Raw genomic sequence first — 12058 nt, forward strand, 5'->3', positions numbered from 1 at the left:
TGCATTTTGTTTGCTCAATCGCTCTTCGCGATTCATTGCACGCATACCTCTACGCTGCATACAACTCTTCGTACGCGTGAGAGGCCTTGTCGTTGGTTCCGCCTCGAAATGGGAAAGTGCGCCTTGTCTTGTCCCCAATCAAAATTCCGGCTATCAGAAGCTTCTGCAGAGCGTGTGTCGCTTTTAAAGGCTTATAGCGCTCGCATAAGTGGTGACGGGCGATTCGGAAATCAAGCAGAGCCTTCGGCTGGAGTTGGGAGGCATTGTAAAGGCGTGGCCGGGCACGTAGCGCCTAGGTGGTATAAGCACTGGTCAGTAAGAGTAACTGGTTAGATTCCCAAAGAAGGCAAGCGGGTTAGAGGAAGACAGATGTTCAGGTGAGCAGATGACATTGAAAAGTTCGCAGGGATAACGAGGCAATGGAAAGCACAAGGCCGGGTCGACTGGTGGATCATGAAGAAGTTTTTGCCCTGCAGTGGGCGTAGTCGGGCTAATGATGATGATGATGATGATGATGATGATGATGATTAATTTTGCAAGTAAAAGTGGTATGAGTGTTTAGGGACTGCTCTTAAAAACCTACATATGCCGTAAAGAGGTGTCAGAAGACATTTTGTGTGAATAATTGTGCACAATTTTTTGTGTGTTGCCTTACAGGATGTTCTGAGTAGGACAAATTTTACTAAAAATAATAGCGCATCACATTTATTCAAAATGCCAGGTTAGCTTTGTGATATCCGGTGTCTTTTCCGTAAACATAGAAAATCTACAATTTTAACTACATTATACATATATACAAACAACTCTAATGGAGATGGCAGCAAAAATATTCTCGGTTAACTGGTCGGAGGTTTCAAATTTGTAGCACGTTTCCCAAGTTTTTCAGTAAAATGTCACACATTCTCAGAGTGCTATTTTATGTCTTCAATTTATAGACATATTTTCAGTATTGGACTCTACATTATGATAATACATTATACATTATACATTACATTAATAATACACTGTACATTATGATAATACATTATGATAAGTAGTCTATGCAATGTGCGTCTGATTATTTTCCTAGTTTTGCAAAGGTATTCCACTATCAGCGTCCACAGCATATTTTATGCAAGGTAAAACTTGAAACTTCATAGGAAGACTTCTTCAAACAATGCTCCTACTATCGCAATTGGGATCACGAAGCTACAATTGAGCAGAACTGAAAACACACAGAAAACGTGAATAAAAAGTCACAGACACAGACACGCAAGAACCTACCTGTGCGTCTGTATATGTGCCTTCTTTTGTTCATGTTTTCTGCGCGCTTTCAGCAATATAAGTAAATTCTTCAGCTGGAAGAGTGGCTTTTTTAGCACCTTTTTTAAGCACTCTTAGAGCATAATACTTGCCCGCTTGCATTATCCGCACTACGGCATAAGTCATAATGTTAGTGCTGTACGGAACCGTACATTATACCTATATTTATCACTCTTTTGAAAAGCGTGGTGCCCAGTGCACACTCTTAAGACAATATATGCGCCTTCTTGATGCGTTGGCTCACGACAATGTTAAGGTATGCCTGAGGTTTTTTTAAAAGGTTGGAGTATGCAACGACCATTTCGTTGCGCAATCCGCATAGTGTGACCCCTGGTTGTTAATTCAACGCAATAAAACGCATTATTATCCATTTAAGCACAATTAAAACCCAATATACAGCTTGGATAGGGTCATTAGCAGTGTACGTGAAAGCGCCGGTGCAGCCCAGTGCTCGCATTCACTCGTGTGCTACGCAGAGGGCCCTGATTTGAGACCGAATGTGTCTTCGGTATTTTTATTTATTTTGATTTTCTCTAATTTCGCATTATAGTAATTACGGAAACCGGCGGTGGCCGTAACCGTTTTGCAGTGAACTACAGCGCCGAAATCGGCCCTTTTTGTGATTTCATCACAGCATGCGTTGTAAAATGGTTAATAGTGTGCTTTGGAGTTATAAAGCGAGATAATCACTTTTTGTTTTTGTAATTTGTGCTCGTATTTATTTGTTCTTAGGAAGGAAACGAAAAAATATTATTATACAATTGAGTCGTAAGGTTCTAATAAATGGGAGATGCCCAAAAGAGTATTGTACAATCGCTTATTAGAAAAAAGTAGACTTCCGAACATATGTTTTAGGGGACCACTGTTAGGGAACAAAATGTATTGTTCTGACAAAATACAATTATTGGGGATCAACGTATGCAGGTTCGTTGTTTTCTAAGTGTTCTTGTGAGTTAAAACGTACCATAGCTTCAAAGTAGAAAAGGGAACCGTTGTGCTCAACACCTGTATAAGCGCTTGGAAGGAAACTGCTTTGTGGCTCTTTCCAAATACATATAAATATTCTTTGGAATCACGAATGCTACTGAGGTCACAGATTCTGTTCTTTGTCGCACACATAATCAGCATTATGACGACGAGAGGACCTACGAGACACACCAATGGTTTCGTTTTACTTGCCCCAATACTATTGTTAAAATGCCAATGTTTCCTCACTTTACCACCTCCGGAAACTCCAGACATCACTAAGGCAAGTTCATTATATTTTCAAGAAGCTCACAACGGCAAATGACGTGCAGAAATACGCCAAATAACGTTGTATCAAAGGTAGCCTGCTCTCTGTAATCAGTGTATCTCGCGATCTGGTGCTCAATCTCCCGATGTGCTTTCAATAGGGCTATCGGGTGCAAGCATCCACATGATTGTGTAATAAAACACATTGCTATATGCATTCGCTTTAAATTACCAGGATTCCCACATTGCGTAGCAGCACTCTCAGAGACTCCACGAACCGCTTAGATCTGAATCTCGTGCCTGTCACGTTTCCCTGTTTCAGGTATGTTTTTTTATTATTTTTCAGAGCAGCTTTGTGCACTGAGCCATACTAGCTACAATTTCTGTCAGGTATCTTGAGTGTGGATGTAGAAAACTATGGACATTGTCTGGAATACACTACTGTCAAAGAATCAGGACGAACCTAACGCCTCTTTTACACATGTTTTCGTAACTCTGTCTTACAAGTGTTCCCGATAAATTTAATTGCACTCGTTGGTCTTCTTCTTTCTGGTTTGCCAGAGGTTGCCGCTCATGACCCTTGATGGCGGGCACTAGGAGGAAATGTAACATGCAGTCTGTACCAGCAGTAGACTGGTTTGTGGCACTTCTTCGGCGTGGACAAAGAAGAAAGTACTAATTTGCTAAAGTGAAAGTGTGCTAGAGGGTGTCATGAAGTGTCATTTTGTTCATGTTTGCATACGTATAGAATGCTGATGATAAGTTCTTGCACAAGAATATACATACAAAACGCAATGAGCAAGGGCATTGAAGCAATGTTCTACCAGTCACCTGTTAAAGAGATGCGTGCCAAACAAGGCATAGAAATACTCTAAGATTTCCACTAAGCACTTTCCTGCCACTACTTTGATGAACCGCAGAGAAATTGAACAAGGGTAAGTTATAGCGCGAATTTCGGAGTACTTCTCGCATACGAAAGTTTCGTTTGTTAAGGTACGCTAGGAGCTAAGCTGGTGAAGGCGTGGCATTGAAACTGATTGCAGCCATAACAAGGTAAAAAACTACTACCATATCCACAAAGTGACGGATGTTAGAAGAGCTTGCTCGATGATGATCAGAATCATCCGTACGTATACCTACCTTGATATTATGAAGTCTTGGTAGTCTTGGCTGCGACAGCGTTTATTTGAGGAAAGACCTCGCAAAACAAACGGGCAGAGCCAGTACACAGATGGTGACGATGGTGATGACCCATAGTGGCAATAAGGACAAAGAGACAAGCTAATGATGGTGATTGTGATCATGCAGGGATGATAACGATGTAAGTAACAATTGCCCACACTAATTCCCCCCCCCCCCCCCCTTGGAAGCGGACACCCTGGCCGCCGTAAGTCAAAGTGACGGGGAACGTCGCGTGAAAGGTTTCATGCGACCAAAGTGGACAATCTCGGTGCTGCGCTAGCGGTGGTCTGTTGGGGCGACGAGTGGTGTGACACGATAATTAACTGGCGAAGTCTGTTTTAAAACAATGCATGGCCGGAGGAAGCGTGGTTGGAATTTGTTACAAAGACCAGGAGTGTGAATAGGCGTCAAAAGCAGCACCTCGTCACCAGGTTGGAAAGACACAACGCGGTGGGATTCATCATAGATGATCTGCCGCTCATGCTGTCTCGCTTCTGTATTGATGCGAGCCTGATGGCGAGACTGGGCCAGGCGGGAATCGTATTCTTCGCTAGAAGACTGACATGAATTCCCATGACTGTTAAAGAAGGAGACGTCGAGAAAGGTAGTCGGGGTGCGTCCGTACACGAGGTAAAACGGTGAGTAGCAAGTTGTTCGCTGAACGGCGGTGTTGTAAGCGAATGTCAGGAATGGTAAAAGAGTATCCCAGTTTTTGTGGTCGGGTTGGACGTAAACGGCTACCATGTCAGCAAGGGTTCGGTGAAATCTTTCTGTGAGACCATTTGTCTGAGGGTGGTAGTAGCTTGAAGCTGTCTTGTGAGTAGTTCCAGAAGCGCGCAGTACTTCATTTACCATTTGTGACAGGAACACTTTGCCGCGGTCACTAAGCAGTACACGAGGAGCCCCATGACGCAGTATTATTGCGTGAAGAATAAAGTCGGTAACTTCCACAGCTGAGCCTGTAATAACAGAGGAAGTCTCAGCGTAGCGTGTTAGGTGGTCCACGGCAGTCACTATCCATCGTTTGCCAGCAGATGTGACGGGGAGAGGCCCGTAAAGGTCAACACCTACAACCTCGAACGGCATTAAAGGGCACGGAAGTGGCTGTAGAGGTCCAGCAGGTGCCAACGTGGAGAGTTTACGACGCTGGCATGAGTAGCAGGAGCCGACGTACCGCGCTACACTAGAAGAAAGGCCAGGTCAGTAATAACGACATCGAACGCGGTCAAGAGTTTTTTTAAAGCCAAGATGACCAGCAGTCAAGTCGTCGTGAAAGGCTTCGAGCACTCGAAGTCGAAGAGAGCGTAGCAGTACAGGAACCCAGCGCTGACCGTCAGGGTGATAGACATGGCGGTAGAGAACCCCATCGTCCAGCTTAAAGTGCAGGAGTTGACGACGGAGTCGCGCGTTGGGTGGATGAGAAACTCCCGAAAGGTGGTCCATCATGCGTCTGCAGTATGAATCGGACCGCTGGTGGGAGATAAATGTTGGCTCGTCGTCCGAAGATGGTTGCCTTATTGATGCGAGCGTATGAACTTTGGTAGATGTGGTGGTTGAGTTCTCACCAACGCTGATATGGGTAGTTGGAAGCAGGCAACGAGATAAAGCGTCGGCGTCTTGATGTTTTCTGCCTGACTTGTAAGTTATGTCAAAGTCGTACTCCTGCAAGCGTAGTATCCACCGACCCAAGCGTCCGGACAAGTTCTTCAGTGTAGAAAGCCAGCATAAGGCATAGTGGTTCGTAACAATTGTGAAGTGGCGAAGTGGCGGCCGTAAAGATAGGGACGAAACTTCTGGACCAACCAAACCACAGCCAAACACTCGTGCTCAGTTATAGTGTAGTTCTTTTCGGCATGGGTGAGTACGCGACTGGCATATGCAACAACTTTCTCTAGGGAAGACTTGTCGCGTTGTAGAAGAACGGCTCCTATACCAAGGCCGCTAGCGTCGGTATGGAGGATAGTCGGTGCGGCTTCGTCAAAGTGGCAGAGCAGAGGTTCAGACGTGAGTGCCCGCTTCAACAGGTCGAATGCCGTTTGACATTCTTGAGACCACAGAAAGGGGACGTTGGAAGCAAGTAGTTGTTGTAATGGAGCAGCAATAGAAACGAAGTTCTGGATAAACCGGCGAAACTAGGAGGCGAGGCCTAGGAAACTGCGAAGCTCCTTTGGTTTTTCGGGGCACGGAAAGTGAAGGACTGCAGAAATCTTGTGAGGGTCGGGCCGGATGCCATCTTTGCTAACGACGTGTCCTAAGACCTTGATAGATTTGCTAGCGAAAGAGCATTTCTTAGTGTTTATTTGAAGCCCGGCGCTGGAAAGGCACGTCAAAACTTGATCCAATCGTTCTAGGTGCTCAGGAAACGTTGACGAAAAGATAATAATGTCGTCCAGGTAGCAAAGGCACTTTACCATTTTAGGCCGCGCAGCACGGTATCTATCATGTGCTCAAAAGTCGCGGGTGCGTTGCAGAGCCCGAAAGGCATCACGTTGAATTCATAGAGCCCGTCGGGGGTTGCGAGTGCCGTTTTCAAATCCTTATCTTGTTCATGCATGGGGATCTGCCAGTACCCAGAACGCAAGTCGATGCTTGAAAAGAATTCCGCGCCTTGTAGGGAATCAAGGGCGTCGTCAATGCGTGGCATAGGGTACATGTCCTTGCGTGTGATCTTATTGAGCGCCCGGTAGTCCACGCAAAACCGCACAGAGCCAACCTTTTTATGGACGAAAACAATAGGAGATGACCAAGGGCTAGATGAGGGACGGATGACTTCCCGTTTAAGCATGCCCGCAACGTTTTCTTCTATAATTTTTTTTTCAGTTAGAGACACGCGGTAGGGTCGGCGGTGTCCAATAAATGTCCCAACAGTTTGAATTCGATGTGCTGTAGTATTAGTGCGGCCCAGCTTAGACGAGCAAATATTGAAAGAATTTGCATGTTTCTGTAACAATGCGAGCACCTGCTGCCTCTGTGAATATGTCAATTCGCTGCTGATAGCGGTGGTAAAGGCGGAGGAAGAAACATGCTCAACGAGGCAAGGTTGTTTGGATGCGATGGCCTGAAGTGGCGTGACAAATAGAGGCTCGAAGTCGGCAACACGGGCCACAGTAGTGCCCTGTGGCAGTAAGATCTTCTCCGGTGTAGAGTTGACAGCGGTGACAAGTGCCGAGCCATTGCAAAAACGAACGACACCGGCTGGTAGAACTATACTTTTACGAACGCAAAGTGGTGACGGTGAGACCAATACATCACCGTGATAAACGTCGTTGGACGTAATGCTGACAATTTGCTCTTGTAAAGGCGGGAGTTCAATGTCTTTCGCAGCGACCAGACGAAGTGGCGTCTGATTGTCGTCGTCAAGCATGTGGTCGGTGTTAGCGAGGTGAATGACGCGTTGTCCACAACAAATCGCCGCGGAAGCAGATGATAGAAAATCCCACCCTAAAATTAGTCGGTGGGAGCAGCGGGACAGGACAGCAAACTGGACATGATGGCGGATGCCGTCGATGAAAACACGCACAGTACGAAACGCGGAAGGGTGAATGACGTTCCCCTGGGCAGCAACTAACGTGGGGCCATCGTAAGGCGTCATTACTTTCCTTAAATGTTCACACAAATCGGCACGTATCACAGACAATGTCGCACCTGTGTCCACCAAAGCATCGACTCGCACTCCTTCAACTTCCACAGAAACCGTGTTACACGGGCCTATTGGAGGAATTTCAGTTCTAACTGCGAATGCAGTTTTTCCTCCACAGACTACATCACTTAGTTTTCCGAATGAATATCAGAGGTGAATGAGGCGGGCCGAAGTGGAGAAGTGGAACGGCGGAAGGGCGAAGGCGAGCGGCGTCTCGTGTTTCGGCTGTTTCGTGGTGCAGTCGATGCAGGAGGAGATGGAGACCGGTGCGAAGGAGACGAATAACGCCGACCTTGATAAGACGCCCCGGTGTACAAATTCCGTTCACGCACATCGTTTCGACGCTCATCTTGCTGGCGCTTTCAGCAGAAACGAGATATGTGGCCGCGATAGCCACAGTAGTAGCATACAGGGCGAGACGAGCGCCACGGTGGGGAATAGAAAGCATTCAGGGCACCTAGAGATAGCGCGGTCAGGTGGGCCGAAGGGTCAGGGGGCATGGAATGGTAGTTCACCGGGGGAGTGGCAGGAACTGACGCGTAAGATGGACGTGGCAATGTCGCGTGGGCGTCGCTGGGAAGCACGGCAGCAACTTGAGGGTACGTGGCTATAGGGTGGGAAGCAGGTGGCTGTACGGGCGCAGAGCCAGTCATGGATGTAAGTTCCTACCTGATGATGTCATGTAAGGGCATTCCCGAAGGCTGTGTAGTTCGCGGTGTAGGAGGTGTGAAGCCCATGGACCGCAATTCTTCGCGTATAATGTCCCGGATGAGGTCACGCAGATGGCCATCTGACGTGGAGTGGTGGTCACCGATGTCTGGTTGAAGGTGAACAGAGTCCAGCGCATCAAGGCACTGGCATGTCGCCATGACATCAGCGGTGGTAGCTGGGTTTAGCACAGCGAGGCTTTTCAATGCCTTTCAATATGTGGCGCACTTTGTCCGATTCCGGCATGGATTGATTGACACGTCGACAGAGTGCGAGGACATCCTCGATGTATGAAGTATACGATTCACCGGGATGTTGTTGGCGAGTATCGAGTGTCCTCTTCGCGATGGCGGATCGAATGTCTGGTGTCCCAAAGACGTGTCGCAGCTGCTGCTGGAAGGTAGCCCAATCGAGTAAGTGAACGACGTGGTTAAAATACCATGTCTTCGCGACTCCGACCAGATAAAAAGGCACGTAACGCAGTTTGGCGGCCTCGTTCCACCTATTAGCGGCACTTACGCGGTCGTAGTCATCAAGCCAGTCTTCTACGTCTTCTCCTCGAAGACCAGCGAAGAGCGGGGGTTCCCGCTGACGTCCGTGTATGTAAGTAGGAGGGGCAGCTTGCGGCGGTGCGTGGTTGAGGCTCGGTCTGGGACATGCTGCCTGACTGTGGGCGCAAGCGGCGGCCAGAACGAAGCTCCAGGGGGTATAGCGGGCTGCGGGAGGTCAGAGGACCAAAAATCCACCTCCACCACGTATGAAGTCTTGGTAGACTTGGCTGCGACAGCGTTTATTTGAGGAAAGACCTCGCAAAACGAACGGGCAGAAACAGTACACAGACGATGACGATGATGATTACCCAGAGTGGCAATGAGGACAAAGAGACAAGCTGATAATGGTGATTGTGATCATGCAGGGATGATGACGATGTAAGTAACAAATGCCCACAATATATACGCGTGACGGTACTTATACATACGTTATATGCACAATGTTAGGAACAATGCTAATGAGAACCAACAGAAAATAATGTCAGGTAAATTATAGCGTAGCTCCCCCACAGTCGCCTAGTGGCCAAAGTACTCGGCTGCCGACCTGCAGGTCACGGGCTCGAATTCCGCCTGCGGTGGCTTTATTCTCTGTGGTAGCGAAAATCCTGTAGGCCCGCGTGCTCAAATTTGGGTGCACGCTAAAAAAACCGCCGGTGGTCGAAATTTCCGGAGCCCTCTTCTGCGGCGTCTCTCATAATCATATGGTGGTTTAGGGACGTCATACTCTACATATATCAATCGATCAATAAACCGAAAGAACAGGGCAAGTTGTAAGGAATAATTGTTGCGCGAATGTGAAGAAATCAAAGTGGACGAAAAGATAACTTGGCCCCGAGAAAATCCGAACCTGTGAAGTTTGAATAACGCGTCCGATGTTCTACCATTGAGCTACGATACTGGTTGTTCCCCATTTCACCTTATAGGGTATATATGTGCATTTGAACTTAAAAGCGTCAGTCAGTGCCTCTTGTTTCCATGGCGGCGAGTGTAAAACGCTATTTTTGCCTGTTTCACGTAGTGCGTCGTCATATTACAAGATGGCAGCTGACCAAACATCTTTCGCATATCACCCCAAGGCAACAAATCTGTCAGATCGATACCCTCGCTCTGTTATGAAGAAAGTGTAAGCTTAAGAGCTCGTTCCTTTTGTAGCGCACAACACAGATAAGTACTAGCAGACAATACTGCCAAGGAAGTACAGGGGATGTTGTAAGAAGTAATTGTAATATACAAGTGAAGAAGAAAAAGTGAGTGAAACGAGAACTTGCACCGGCTGCATCCGAACCTGCGACCTTTGAACAACGCGTCCGACGCTCTACCACAGAGCTACGGTGACAGTTATCACCCAGTCCACATTAGAGTGTATAATGTGCATTTCAAAAGTGTGCGTAAGTATAAGGGCAACTTGTTGCCATGGGGCCGAGTGTGGAACACTCTTCTCGCTTTTATGGCGTCATGTAGTACGTGATCTTATTACAAGATATCAGCTGGTCGATAATTCCTCACATATCACTTCAAGGCAAGAAGTCCGATGGAACGAGATCGTCGCTATGAAATCATATCTCGTGAAATACAACCACCCTATTCCTTCCCATGGGTTATTCTCACTATACCTCTAGTATTTCATGGTCAGCACATCTGAACGAATGGTGATGTTTTAATATTATTTAAGTGTAAAGGTCTTATTATTGCAATGACGACATAACATCATTTTAAGCTAAGGAAAGTATAGTTATAGAAGACTAGGTGGTTTAGCCAATATTCTGGAGTGGTCGGTAATATGAAGAGAACAAAAATATTTGGTTCATGACCTATTTGCGCAACACGCTCACGCACATGAAAGATATAGACGCCACGTGTGCAAACTGACAATTGTTTTTTTTTGAAACAAGAAAATGTTACATCGCTTTCAAAATTTTTAGGCGGCCCTAGAGATGCACCAGTATACCTACGTGACAAAACTAAGTACACATATTCAGCAACCTTACGTTATCAAAACAATAGGAAATATAAAAGAAACAACAAACAAGCTCACACCTGCAGCATGATTAACCCTTGCTTTTGAAGTAGTCAGATTCTTTATCGGACATCGTGCGGGAATCTTGGCTTACCCACTTACTTCATGTTTCTAATAGTCTTTCTGGAACGATCCACTCTAACAGGCCATTCAAAGCACTCCCTTTGAAACAAAGGAAAGATTTGCAAACCCTTAAGAATGATTTCCCAGATGTATACACATCTGAAAGACCAGCGGCAGTGGCGATACCTCTGCCACCTCAATTATTCGACACGATGAATACGTGATTCACTTTTCGAAAGCTGGATATTGCGCTTAGCAAATTAAAAGGCTGTTCAGTGGCTACCGATGTGATGAGCTATGAGATGCTTAACCACTTCTGGAACACGGGAGAGATCCTATTTGTATAGAAGACAGCATGAATTGTACCAGTCCTGAAGCCCGGAAAGGATCCAGCAAGCATCGCCTCATATTGGCCCATATCGACTGGCGTCGCCAATCTAGTGTGTATCTATGTTGATAAAACGATTAATATGCACAAGATAAACTTGGTACCTTGGGCAAAGAAGAAGATGAACAGCATTTATTATGGGACTTTGTCCACGTTTGAGCACCTATAGCAGTGTTTTGGGCCTATTGGTCACATAGAGCACCACCGTGTCAGCAGCCTCTCGACACTTGCTGTCTTCATGGATATTGCCAAAACATCGCCAATAGACTTCAAGCCATGGGCATTTCGCAAAATGCCCTTCATTTCGTGCATGAATTTCTCGGGGGCCAACGTGTCCAGGTGAATTTGGAAATGTAATGAGCAATGAGCCAAGTGTTTTTCTCGGCGTCCGAAAGGAAAATGTTTCATCTACCTTGATTTTTAACGGTTCTTGGCTAGCCTTCCTCGTGCTGTGAAAGCAGCTCTAAAGGCAGTAAAAATATTCATCTACGCTGATGACATCTCTATATGGATTTCAAAGTACCAGCAGAAATGCTTAGCCCAGATAGCACAGGGTGCCATTTCAATCATGAAACGTCACTTGCCGATACTTGGGTTGTCTCTATGAGGGCAGAAATCTGTCTTAATGCTCTCCTCGACGGTACGGCGAAAGTCAACACGCCTGTCGCTGAATATCAGAGGCCCTTCAATTGGTTGTGCAGCAAGTGTTCATTTCCGGGGCGTTACCATCGACTACAGGCCGCTATGGTGATGGGCGGTTAATGATATTGCCTCTTCCACCGTACTTAAAATCAAAACTCTTCGAAGCATGACAGGTGTGCGCTGAGGCAACGATCATAAGTCGATGCTTAGGCTGAATACGGCTCTCACAACAAGGAGCATTCTTTAGCAACTTGTCAAAAAGATTGATTGAGCGAGTTGGTTATTCATTTTGATTTTAAATACGAAAGCGATACGTAGACAAGACAGGGACA

At 46.4% G+C, this 12058-nt stretch overlaps 1 protein-coding gene across 2 annotated transcripts in view; it reads left to right on the forward strand.

Annotated features, from left to right (window-relative positions):
- The first annotated feature begins 2325 nt into the window (after positions 1-2325).
- Positions 2326-12058, forward strand: part of LOC142765536 (uncharacterized) — a 67275-nt gene continuing 57542 nt past the window's right edge. Inside the window, exon 1 of one of the 2 annotated variants that reach the window (XM_075866662.1) lies at positions 2326-2551. In XM_075866662.1, coding sequence (XP_075722777.1) covers positions 2381-2551 — 171 coding nt within the window. In that variant the 5' untranslated portion in view covers positions 2326-2380. The remainder of the gene's footprint in view (positions 2552-12058) is intronic. The other variant, XR_012884300.1, reaches the window with a different exon arrangement.

This window comes from Rhipicephalus microplus, chromosome 6, assembly GCF_043290135.1.
Source record: "Rhipicephalus microplus isolate Deutch F79 chromosome 6, USDA_Rmic, whole genome shotgun sequence".
Classification (NCBI taxonomy): domain Eukaryota; kingdom Metazoa; phylum Arthropoda; class Arachnida; order Ixodida; family Ixodidae; genus Rhipicephalus; species Rhipicephalus microplus.